Source organism: Gadus macrocephalus, chromosome 22 (assembly GCF_031168955.1).
Source record: "Gadus macrocephalus chromosome 22, ASM3116895v1".
Taxonomy (NCBI): domain Eukaryota; kingdom Metazoa; phylum Chordata; class Actinopteri; order Gadiformes; family Gadidae; genus Gadus; species Gadus macrocephalus.
In genome coordinates this window covers 12,281,986-12,295,549 of record NC_082403.1, presented here as the reverse complement: position 1 = coordinate 12,295,549, position 13,564 = coordinate 12,281,986, and the positions used below count along the sequence as shown (strand labels likewise).

At 42.1% G+C, this 13,564-nt stretch overlaps 1 protein-coding gene across 1 annotated transcript; it reads left to right on the top strand.

Moving 5' to 3' along the window:
• Positions 1-108: 108 nt before the first annotated feature.
• Positions 109-7,808, top strand: LOC132451250 (polypeptide N-acetylgalactosaminyltransferase 15-like). The gene is made up of 10 exons (XM_060043622.1): positions 109-1,660; positions 1,829-1,992; positions 2,243-2,447; positions 3,541-3,708; positions 3,849-3,966; positions 4,678-4,869; positions 5,521-5,652; positions 6,123-6,224; positions 6,778-6,921; positions 7,380-7,808. Exons 1-10 carry the CDS (start codon positions 1,155-1,157, stop codon positions 7,530-7,532), a joined length of 1,884 nt encoding a protein of 627 aa, XP_059899605.1. The 5' UTR covers positions 109-1,154; the 3' UTR covers positions 7,533-7,808.
• The last annotated feature ends 5,756 nt before the right edge of the window (positions 7,809-13,564 follow it).

Sequence of the window (13,564 nt, the reverse complement as noted above, 5' to 3'; positions counted from 1 at the left end):
ATATTTTCCATCCTGGATAATAAAAAAAACGAACACGGCCCCTGTTCGTTTCCTTGTCTCTGTCTCGCTATTCCCCTCTGTCTACCCCCCTTTTCTCAATTTTTTTTAAGTATGCATGTGTGTGTGTGTGTGTGTGTGTGTGTGTGTGTGTGTGTGTGTGTGTGTGTGTGTGTGTGTGTGTGTGTGTGTGTGTGTGTGTGTGTGTGTGTGTGTTTTGTGTGTGCGCGCGCGTGCGTGCGCGTGAGAGCGAGGAGGTAATTGTGAGAGCGAGGTGAGTATTCGTCCTTTACCAACTTCACATAACGAATCCCAGTCCCTTTCATCCTTCACCATCCTTTTACAATGATAAACACAGCCCCGCGCCCCGGGTCTCTAACTAAAGGTAATCACAGACACCGCCCCGTTCTGACAGCCTCGGGGGATTCACCTTCAAAGACCCCTTCAGTTCCCCATATGCACTGGAACATGAAGAAGAGGCTGTTACGACCAGATGAGTTGGACTGACCCAAATGCAGTTCAACATTAAAATCATACCAATGGAATCTGAAGTTTGAAGAGTTTGACTTGCACGAGTGCCAGGTGCTGCATCAGGCTCAGTTCTCAATGGAGTGAAAACAGAGAGGAGTCTGACACGAAACACGATGTGAAAACGGGAGAAGTGCCCGTGGACGCAGTGGACAGCCCTGTTTCTTTGCTCGGACAGACAGTCACGAGACGGGGAAAGACGCCGCCAGCTGGCCCAGGATCAGCAGCATCCTTTACGCATGACGCACTGGGAGCCAATGCGTCCAGAGCACAGACTCCCAGCTCCACCTGAAACCACAGCGAGAGAGAGCGAAGGAGCGGTTTAACAAAAGCCGAATAACATTGAACTACCTTAACTTGTGCAGATGGTTTTCTTCAGCCACCGCGCAATTGACTAAAGCCGAGAAGAGGAAGCCTCTGCTCTCCGCTGAGGGATGCGCACTCGGCTCACCTGTGACCAAACTTTGACGTCTGACGGATGTGTCTCTGGTCTCTCCTTTTTCATTCAAGTTTGGTTAAACGCCGTGTCTAGACTTGGCGTCTAGAGTCACTTGTTCTGGCGATGGGGACGGACTTTGTTCCAAACCTGCGTCACCTGTGAACGTTTGGATTGTGCAGCAGCAGACACAATGCGGTGCTGGGTCAGAACTAGAGCCATCCGCAGGCAGATTCTGTGTCTTTGGTTTCTGCTGCTCGGTCTCGCTCTGGTAACGCTTGGCCTTTTGGACCTGGCCTCCCCAGACCCGACCCTTCCAAAAGATAAACACCCTCCACGCCACCCGTTCGGACGGGCACCGGAGACTCCCGACCTGGAGGTTATTGTGGATTCCCGAGACCCCGCACCGGACCGGGATGTCGCTCTCTCGCCCCTCACTTCTCTTCAAGAGGAGGAACTTTTATTCGTCGCATCTTCGGCTCAAGGGAGCAAGACCCCGAGACCCCTGAAAAGGGGGCCTTACAAGATGATAATGCGGGGGAAGAATACGGATAGACCTACTGTTCCGGCGTCCACGACGAACGATAGTGTGGAAGATACGAAAACGCCTCAGTTGGATGATCTGAGAGGGGGTGATGAAGGGACGAAAACAACGATGATGGCATTGCGTCGCACCTGGCCCGAGTCGCGCCATCCTGCGTAAGTGACCCGCACCCAAGAGCGAAACACAAATAGGCCTGTTCTGATCAACAGGTCAGCATCCACTCTAAAATAATGATTTAACAACAGTCAATCAGTTTAAATGTTCGGTTATAACTTCGTACAAGCTACTATTCACTCGTAATGTTTTCCCCGCATGATTGACAGGTGCGTTGGCGAGCAGTACAGCGAGTCGCTGCCGTCCACCAGCGTGGTGATCTGTTTCCAGGAAGAGGCTCGGGCCACCCTGCTACGGACCGTGCACAACGTGCTCGACACCGTGCCCAAGGAGTATCTGAGCGAGATTCTGCTGGTGGATGACTTTCAAGATGGTGGGTTTAGAATGACAAGCTTGCCTCTCTCCAAATGTTCACACTCGTGCCTATTTCAACCCCCTCTTTGTCTCACTCTATCCCTCTCTCAATATCTCTCTCTCTCAATATCTCTCTCTCTCTCTCTCTCTCTCTCTCTCTCTCTCTCTCTCTCTCTCTCTCTCTCTCTCTCTCTCTCTCTCTCTCTCTCTCTCTCTCTCTCTCTCTCTCTCTCTCTCTCTCTCTCTCTCTCTCTCTCTCTCTACAACAGAACCACTGGGGAGTGATTTGAGTGAGTACATAGCGCTCCTGGACGGGGTGCGCTTGGTTCAAAGCCCGGGGCATCTGGGCACTGCGCAGTGCCGTTCTCTGGGGGCGTCCGAGGCCGTGGGCGAGGTCCTGGTGTTCATGGACGCCCACTGCGAGTGTCAGGAGGACTGGCTGGAGCCGCTGCTGGAGAGGGTGGCCCAGGACAGGTAGGCCTACTGAGCAGGCAGCCAGGGGTGCAAACTTGGGGGGACGTGGGACACCGGACATGGGGTGGGGGGAGAAACTGAGGGAAGTTCGGTCAGCAGTGAGGGGCAATTGAGGGCGTTTGACTTTTTCAGAAGCCGCAGACACAGACAGTCTCCTGTAGGACCTTTATCTCTCACTCTGTCCCTCACTCTCTCTCCATCCCTTTTTCTCTCACTCTCAGCCCCATCCCCCTCTGTCTTCTTTTCTCATTATATTATTCATTTTCTATTTCATTTCATAGTGTGGATGGGACACACAGGTGTGTGTATGTATGTGTGTGTGTGTGTGTGTGTGTGTGTGTGTGTGTGTGTGTGTGTGTGTGTGTGTGTGTGTGTGTGTCTGTGTCTGTGTCTGTGTATGTGTGTGTGCATGGGTATCCAACTCTCAGTTCTCCCCATGATTTCCTGCTCTGCACGGTCTCGTGTCTCAGTCAGTAATTAGATTGAACTCTGCATGGAATTTGCAGCCACTCGACTCTTTCAGCCACATGTTTGACCCCTCTGTCGTTTATTTTTCTTTCCATTCTCCCGCCCCTCTTTGAATTTCTTCATTCCCCCTCATCTCATCATGGCCTCGCCATCACATGGTCTCGTTCAAAACAACATGGAATGCCCAATTACCGGTTGTCTTGGTAATAGTTTGATGTTGAACTTGGAATGATCCTACAACGCAGACGCGCACACACACACACACACATGCGCGCCCAGTGCCTGCTCTCTCTCTCTCAAACACACCAAAGACACACATACACTACACACACACACACACGTTCACACACACTCACACACACACACACACACACACACACACACACACACACACACACACACACACACACACACACACACACACACACACACACACACACACACACACACACACACACACACAAACACTCTGACACTCTCACTCACTTTGATGACAAATCACAGGATAGATGAGGGGGAACAAAAGGTATGTCTGATAAATGAATAATTAAAAATTATTACTAAATGGATGAGACAGTTAGGTTTATGATTATTCATGTAGTATTAATGTCATGTTTCTTTCCAGGACTCGTGTCGTGTCTCCCGTTGTGGATTTGATAGACTGGCACACCTTCCAGTACAACGCCACCCGGTGGCCAGTTAGGGGAGTGTTTGACTGGAGACTGGACTTTCACTGGGAATCATACCCACAACCTCAAGCTTTAGACAAAGACTCAGTTGTTCAACCGGTCAGGTAAATACATGCGTCAATAACAATTTAAAGAGCCGAAAATAAATGTACATATACTATCTTCTTATTAGTTTGACCTATTAGATCATCTCCAAGCATCATCTCCAATCTACTCTAATTTAATCTGTATTGGGACTCTATAGCAGTCCAGTTTTGGGAGGTGAAGTCCTGGCCGTGGACAGACACTTCTTCCTGAGCGTTGGAGGATATGACCCGGACATGCTGCTGAGGGGGTCGGAGCAGATTGAACTGTCAATCAGGGTAAAGACAGGATGACAATATATACAGCTTTGCATATATATATTAGATTTTTAAGAAAAATATTTACATTTACAGAGGTTAAAAATAAGATGAACTGATTAATTAAACCACAGAGCAGCGGTGCCTATCCAGAGGTGTTCATTGTTTTTGAGAGTCTTCATCATAAACATATAATGGCCCTCAGTGACGGAATGTCCTTCACAAGTCTGTCCTGCACATAACCTCTAGGAATGCTGCTCTCGGACTATGATGTCTTTTGCAAATGGTTGTCTTAGGACAAATTCCGGTCTGGGAATGTCTTGGCTGCTTGACAAACGGCACAGGTGCCAGGACAAACGGTTACGCCCTTCTGCACCAAAACACTCTTAGGTGTGACATCCATACCCAAACGGGGCCGAACTGTAATGTTTTACTTGCATCCCAGCAGACCTTTCGTGCAACTATAACACACCACATTTCGCAGAGATGAAAGCGATGAATAATAACAGCACTATGACTAAAACTCTGTCCAACTACAAGAAGCCTATAGGGTTGTCTGTTTCAAAAACCTTCAGTCGAACGGAAACAAATCAGTAACTGGTTATGCATCTAACTAACATTCCAAAGTGTCAAGTAATAGCATCCAACAATCACGAGCACAACAAGAAATACTTACAAAACATTTGTAACATCGGTCATTCATATGTAACGTACATATGCGTCGGCATGCAGGTGTGGTCGTGCGGGGGGTCCTTGGAGGTGGTTCCCTGCTCCCGTGTGGCCCGCCTGGACCACCCCCCACCCCACACGCCCCCCGACCACGAGCTACTGCAGAAGAACAAGATCCGCCTGGCTGACAGCTGGATGGACGCGTACGGGAAGATCTTCTACCGCAGAGACCCGCTGGCGCACTTCATCAGTCAGGTGGGTGTGTGTGTGTGTGTGTGTGTTTGTGTGTGTGTGTGTGAGTGTTGTTGTGTGTGTGCAGGTGTATGTGTATGTATGTGCGTGTTTGTGTGTGAGTGTGTGTGTTTGTGTGTGTGTGAATACGTGTGTGTGTGTGTGTGTGTGTGTGTGTGTGTGTATGTGTCTTTGTCTTTGTGTGTCTGTTTGCACGGTGAAAATTAATGAGTGATTTCTGCAGGTATCATTTAGTGTGTGGCACTGTGGGACTGCCTGTGCTTGGGTTTAATTGGGTTTTCTGATTTTGGCAGCATGGGACCGTTTTTTCATGCTTTCTTTATTATTAAATTCCTAAACCCGCAAGATTCTTTATTTGACGATTCCTGACTCAAACCCCGGGTCTTTTGCGGATTTTTGTAATAACGTTTTTTATCCGTCTTTCATCGGTTTTTCTTTTGGTTCAGCTGCAGATCCTCCACACAGTACACACAAAAAGCACTCTGTCTGCACTGCAGAAAGGGCCTGGTTTAGCACTTAGAATCGCTGCAGTTGCTGCAGAGTGCTTTCATTGTTCTCAGCCTTCACCTCCCAAATCATTTGAACAAAGTTCAGCATGGACCCAACAGTAAATGTATGTGACGCGTGGAGATGCACCTTGTAACCCTCCTGCAGTCGGAGAGTCCTAACATCACGGAGCGGGTCAGGCTCAAGGAGAGCCTTGGCTGCAGGGACTTCCACTGGTTCTTGTCTACGGTCTACCCTCAGCTCTACATACCCCAGGACAGACCAGGGCTGTCTGGAGAGGTGAGGCATGCATACACACGTGAGACATTAATACACACGCACATATGCACGTAGGCATGCACATATGCACATGCGGCAATGCACGCACGCACATGAACACACACACACACATATGAACACACACACACACAAACAAACACACTTACATACACACATACATGAACACACACACTTACTCACAAACACTACACACACATACACACACACACACACACACACACACACACACACACATATGAACACACTCACACATACACACTTACACACACACAAACACACACACACTTACATACACACATACATGAACACACACACACTTACACACAAACACACCTACACGCAAAACACCCCCACACACACAACAGTAGTTTAAAAAGATGGTAAATAGCTCATCAATAGTCCGATGCTCGCTCTATCTATTTTCCCATATGAATTAGTATTCTAACATGTGATCTCTGTACTTTACAAAGCTGTACAACGTTGGCACTGGCTCCTGTGCAGATCTCCCTGGGGAGAGGACTCTCCAGAATGGGACCATGAGCATAGCCCCATGCAGTGGCACAGGCAAACAGGTAACCATGATGACAACCGATTTTAAGGATCTCACCAAAACAAAAAGTTGTTTGGATAAATGAGGGCTTTTGGGAGATGTGGGCAGATTGTAGCCTTAAAGGACATTTAAGGTCACCTTACAGTTCAGATGAAATATGTGATACTTTTTTCACACTTACTTGGAAACTATCCCTTTGAAAGCAGACAGGGCATTGAAGATACCAAAATATTAATGAACATCTATATGTGTGTACGTATGTATGTATACATTATTATTTATTTCCCCTTCTTTTACGTTACTGTGCAATTTAGTACGTCTGCACTTTCAACGATTGCATCATCTGTTTGTTTTTGTATATCTGCTTCTTTTAAAAAAAAGAAAAAGGGAAGCAAATGTTTTCCTGTATCATGAGGTCATGTATGTATGAGATGTGTTAGAAGTACTGACCAGGAGGGCAGGCAGAAGGCCTGCTTAGGCAAACTAGAGTAGACCGACTCCAACAGATGGGTGTGGACTAAAGATGTGAAAGCAGCACAGTGGGACCACGGCCAGACTCTGATCCCTTGTTCCAGCTCTGTGAGCTGAACTCCCAGGGGGAAGTGCGCTGGGGAGCGGCCGGGGAGCTGTGTTTTGACGGCAGGGGGGAGAGGATTACCCTGGCCCCCTGCCCCAGCCACCAGCCCACCCAAGGCCAACTCCAGTGGAGGTTCCTGAAGGTAGGGGGCTGTGTCACAAGGGCGTCATATTCACAAAAGGCTTTTACAATACATTCACATTACTTAAAGACACTGAGAATATGTATTTATTTGCAAAATGCTCATATGTTTTGTTTGTTGGGCTTTAGCACGATTTGCGCATTCTTTTTCCGTTTTGATTTATTACTTATGTCCTGGGATTATAAATCATTTCCCCATCTTGGATTAATAAAGTGCAGGGGCTTATGTTTTCATTTAATAATCACATTTTCGGAGCGACTAGAAAGCAACCCCATTTACCATAGTTGTCTAAAATTGACTTACTCAGGGTCCATATTGACACACATGGAACATAAAGTACATTAATATGATAGCCTGAATATCAATGCTCAAAATCTGGACACAAGGTGACACAGAGGGGAGGAGCACGTTTGTTTTTCAGTGCGAGGTATAATCTGACACACTGCGCTGCCTTACAGCTGAGCGGACAGCTAGTCCACATGCAGTCCCAACTCTGCGTGGAGGCTACGAGAGATGACGGATCTTCACAGGGGGGCAGCGGCCTCTTCCTTCGCCCCTGCATTCGTCACCCCCGGCAACAGTGGCACTTTGAGCAGTTGGTGGCCCCCTGATATGAGGAGGGCGCAGAGATTTATAGTTACATTTTTGATGTTTTAATCATAAACGTGTGTATGAAGCATTCATACAGCAATCATGTATGGGTATATCAGCATGCTGGATTGGGCATTAAATGAGAGAGCAGTGAGCACCCATACAATATTATTCTATATTTCCTGTTTTAAGGATTGTAAATATAATGTTCACCAATGTTTGACTGTCGAATAAAAGTATTACATAATAAGTTGTCCAATTTTAATTGCTTTGTCGTCAAATTAATTTGTTCTTATCCGAGCCATTTAAATATCTCTGTTTCTTCCCATACAACCATAAACATCCCTGGCATGTCTCTCGGAACAAGCGCATTTTCTGCGCAACTCTGAATGACTAGAATAGTTGAATTAAAACCTAGGGGGTAACACTGTCGTTTTCATCAAATGAAACATGAGGGTTGACACTGTCGTTTTTTATTGGTCAACATGGAAAAAACATGAGGGGTAACTGTCGTTTTTTATTGGCCGTCATGAAATAAACATAAGGGGTAACACTGTCGATATTTATCAAATAAAACATGGGGGGTAACACTGTTGTTTTTCTTTGGTCGTCATGAAAAAAAACATAGGGGTTGAAAAAAAACAACTGTTGTTTTTTATTGGTCGTCATGAAAAAAAACATAAGGGGTAACACTGTTGTTTTTTATTGGTCGTCATGAAATAAAATATAAGGGGTAACACTGACGTTTTTTATTGGTCATCATGAAAAAAAACATAAGGGGTAACACTGTTGTTTTTTATTGGTCGTCATGAAAAAAAACATAAGGGGTAACACTGTCGTTTTTTATTGGTCATCATGAAAAAAAACATAAGGGGTAACACTGTCGTTTTTTATTGGTCGTCATGAAAAAAAACATAAGGGGTAACACTGTTGTTTTTTATTGGTCGTCATGAAAAAAAACATAAGGGGTAACACTGTTGTTCTTTATTGGTCGTCATGAAAAAAACATAAGGGGTAACACTGTTGTTCTTTATTGGTCGTCATGAAAAGAAACATAAGGGGTAACACTGTTGTTTTTTATTGGTCGTCATGAAAAAAAACAGGGGTTGAACAAAAACAACTGTTGTTTTTTATAGGTCGTCATGAAAAAAAACATAAGGAGTAACACTGTTGTTTTTTATTGGTTGTCATGAAAAAATACATAAGGGGTAACACTGTTGTTCTTTATTGGTCGTTATGAAAAAAAACATAAGGGGTAACACTGTTGTTCTTTATTGGTCGTCATGAAAAAAAACATAAGGGGTAACACTGTTGTTTTTTATTGGTCGTCATGAAAAAAAACATAAGGGGTAACACTGTTGTTCTTTATTGGTCGTCATGAAAAAAAACATAAGGGGTAACGCTGTGGTTTTTTATTGGTCGTCATGAAAAAAAACATAAGGGGTAACACTGTTGTTTTTTATTGGTCGTCATGAAAAAAAACATAAGGGGTAACACTGTTGTTTTTTATTGGTCGTCATGAAAAAAAACATAAGGGGTAACACTGTTGTTTTTTATTGGTCGTCATGAAAAAAAACATAAGGGGTAACACTGTTGTTTTTTATTGGTCGTCATGAAAAAAAACATAAGGGGTAACACTGTTGTTTTTTATTGGTCGTCATGAAAAAAAACATAAGGGGTAACACTGTCGTTTTTTATTGGTCGTCATGAAAAAAAACATAAGGGGTAACACTGTCGTTTTTTATTGGTCGTCATGAAAAAAAACATAAGGGGTAACACTGTCGTTTTTTTATTGGTCGTCAAGAAAAAAAACATAAGGGGTAACACTGTCGTTTTTTATTGGTCGTCATGGAAAAAAACATAAGGGGTAACACTGTCGTTTTTTATTGGTCGTCATGAAAAAAAACATAAGGGGTAACACTGTCGTTTTCTATTGGTCGTCATGAAAAAAAACATAGGGGGTAACACTGTCGTTTTTTATTGGTCGCCACGAAAAAAAAATATAAGGGAGATAATAGAAATACACACATACATTTTAATGTCATGTATATCCTCTTTATTGATGATGGATTATTATGTATTGTCATCGCCTCAGTGGTGCAGTGGAGTGTACTCTGCCTAACCCCCTGGAGACCGGGGTTCAAGTCCGGTTGATGCTTTCTGTTGGATCGTCGATATTCATCAAATAATAAAAAGGGGGTACCACTGTTGTTTTTCTTGGTTCGTCATGAAAAAAAACATAACTGGTAAAAACATAAGGGGTAACACGGTCGTTTTTTGTTGGTCGTCATGAAAAGAAACATAAGGAGTAACACTGTCGTTTTTTATTGGTCGTCATGAAAAAAAACATAAGGGGTAACACTGTCGTTTTTTTATTGGTCGTCATGAAAAAAAACATAAGGGGTAACACTGTCGTATTTTATTGGTCGTCATGAGAAAAAACATAAGGGGTAATACTGTCGTTTTTTATTGGTCGCCACGAAAAAATATATAAGGGAGATAATAGAAATACACACATACATTTTAATGTCATGTATATCCCCTTTATTGATGATGGATTATTATGTATTGTCAGTGGTGCAGTGGTGTGTACTCTGCCTAACCCCCTGGAGACCGGGGTTCAAGTCCAGTTGATGTATTCTGTTGGATCGTCGATATTCATCAAATAAAAAAAAGGGGGTACCACTATTGTTTTTCTTTGTTCGTCATGAAAAAAAACATAAGGGGTAAAAACATAAGGGGTAACACTGTTGTTTTTTATTGGTCGTCATGACAAAAAACATAAGGGGTAACACTGTCGTTTTTTATTGGTCGTCAGCATAAAAAACATAAGGGGTAACACTGTCGTTTTTTATTGGTCGTCATGGAAAAAAACATAAGGGGTAACACTGTCGTTTTTTATTGGTCGTCATGAAAAAAAACATAAGGGGTAACACTGTCGTTTTATATTGGTCGTCATGAAAAAAAACATAAGGGGTAACACTGTCGTTTTTTATTGGTCGTCATGAAAAAAAACATAAGGGGTAACACTGTCGTTTTTTATTGGTCGTCATGAAAAAAAACATAAGGGGTAACACTGTCGTTTTTTTATTGGTCGTCAAGAAAAAAAACATAAGGGGTAACACTGTCGTTTTTTATTGGTCGTCATGAAAAAAAACATAAGGGGTAACACTGTCGTTTTCTATTGGTCGTCATGAAAAAAAACATAGGGGGTAACACTGTCGTTTTTTATTGGTCGCCACGAAAAAAAATATAAGGGAGATAATAGAAATACACACATACATTTTAATGTCATGTATATCCTCTTTATTGATGATGGATTATTATGTATTGTCATCGCCTCAGTGGTGCAGTGGAGTGTACTCTGCCTAACCCCCTGGAGACCGGGGTTCAAGTCCGGTTGATGTTTTCTGTTGGATCGTCGATATTCATCAAATATTAAAAAGGGGGTACCACTGTTGTTTTTCTTTGTTCGTCATGAAAAAAAACATAACTGGTAAAAACATAAGGGGTAACACTGTCGTTTTTTGTTGGTCGTCATGAAAAGAAACATAAGGAGTAACACTGTCGTTTTTTATTGGTCGTCATGAAAAAAAACATAAGGGGTAACACTGTTGTTTTTTATTGGTCGTCATGAAAAAAAACATAAGGGGTAACACTGTCGTTTTATATTGGTCGTCATGAAAAAAAACATAAGGGGTAACACTGTCGTTTTTTATTGGTCGTCATGAAAAAAAACATAAGGGGTAACACTGTCGTTTTTTATTGGTCGTCATGAAAAAAAACATAAGGGGTAACACTGTCGTTTTTTTATTGGTCGTCAAGAAAAAAAACATAAGGGGTAACACTGTCGTTTTTTATTGGTCGTCATGGAAAAAAACATAAGGGGTAACACTGTCGTTTTTTATTGGTCGTCATGAAAAAAAACATAAGGGGTAACACTGTCGTTTTCTATTGGTCGTCATGAAAAAAAACATAGGGGGTAACACTGTCGTTTTTTATTGGTCTCCACGAAAAAAAAATATAAGGGAGATAATAGAAATACACACATACATTTTAATGTCATGTATATCCTCTTTATTGATGATGGATTATTATGTATTGTCATCGCCTCAGTGGTGCAGTGGAGTGTACTCTGCCTAACCCCCTGGAGACCGGGGTTCAAGTCCGGTTGATGCTTTCTGTTGGATCGTCGATATTCATCAAATAATAAAAAGGGGGTACCACTGTTGTTTTTCTTTGTTCGTCATGAAAAAAAACATAAGGGGTAAAAACATATGGGGTAACACTGTTGTTTTTTATTGGTCGTCATGAAAAAAAACATAAGGGGTAACACTGTTGTTCTTTATTGGTCGTCATGAAAAAAAACATAAGGGGTAACACTGTTGTTTTTTATTGGTCGTCATGAAAAAAAACATAAGGGGTAACACTGTTGTTCTTTATTGGTCGTCATGAAAAAAAACATAAGGGGTAACGCTGTTGTTTTTTATTGGTCGTCATGAAAAAAAACATAAGGGGTAACACTGTTGTTTTTTATTGGTCGTCATGAAAAAAAACATAAGGGGTAACACTGTTGTTTTTTATTGGTCGTCATGAAAAAAAACATAAGGGGTAACACTGTTGTTTTTTATTGGTCGTCATGAAAAAAAACATAAGGGGTAACACTGTTGTTTTTTATTGGTCGTCATGAAAAAAAACATAAAGGGTAACACTGTTGTCTTTGACAAATAAAATATAAGGGGTAACACTGTCGTTTTTTATTGGTCATCATGAAAAAAAACATAAGGGGTAACACTGTTGTTTTTTATTGGTCGTCATGAAAAAAAACATGAAGGGTAACACTGTTGTCTTTGACAAATAAAATATGAGGGGTAACACTGTCGTTTTTTATTGGTCGTCATGAAAAAAAACATAAGGGGTAACACTGTCGTTTTTTATTGGTCGTCATGAAAAAAAACATAGGGGGTAACACTGTCGTTTTTTATTGGTCGTCATGAAAAAAAACATAAGGGGTAACACTGTCGTTTTTTTATTGGTCGTCATGAAAAAAAACATAAGGGGTAACACTGTCGTTTTTTTATTGGTCGTCATGAAAAAAAACATAAGGGGTAACACTGTCGTTTTTTTATTGGTCGTCATGAAAAAAAACATAAGGGGTAACACTGTCGTATTTTATTGGTCGTCATGAGAAAAAACATAAGGGGTAATACTGTCGTTTTTTATTGGTCGCCACGAAAAAATATATAAGGGAGATAATAGAAATACACACATACATTTTAATGTCATGTATATCCCCTTTATTGATGATGGATTATTAAGTATTGTCAGTGGTGCAGTGGAGTGTACTCTGCCTAACCCCCTGGAGACCGGGGTTCAAGTCCAGTTGATGTATTCTGTTGGATCGTCGATATTCATCAAATAAAAAAAAGGGGGTACCACTGTTGTTTTTCTTTGTTCGTCATGAAAAAAAACATAAGGGGTAAAAACATAAGGGGTAACACTGTTGTTTTTTATTGGTCGTCATGACAAAAAACATAAGGGGTAACACTGTCGTTTTTTATTGGTCGTCAGCATAAAAAACATAAGGGGTAACACTGTCGTTTTTTATTGGTCGTCATGGAAAAAAACATAAGGGGTAACACTGTCGTTTTTTATTGGTCGTCATGAAAAAAAACATAAGGGGTAACACTGTCGTTTTCTATTGGTCGTCATGAAAAAAAACATAGGGGGTAACACTGTCGTTTTTTATTGGTCGCCACGAAAAAAAATATAAGTGAGATAATAGAAATACACACATACATTTTAATGTCATGTATATCCTCTTTATTGATGATGGATTATTATGTAATGTCATCGCCTCAGTGGTGCAGTGGAGTGTACTCTGCCTAACCCCCTGGAGACCGGGGTTCAAGTCCGGTTGATGTTTTCTGTTGGATCGTCGATATTCATCAAATAATAAAAAGGGGGTACCACTGTTGTTTTTCTTGGTTCGTCATGAAAAAAAACATAACTGGTAAAAACATAAGGGGTAACACTGTCGTTTTTTGTTGGT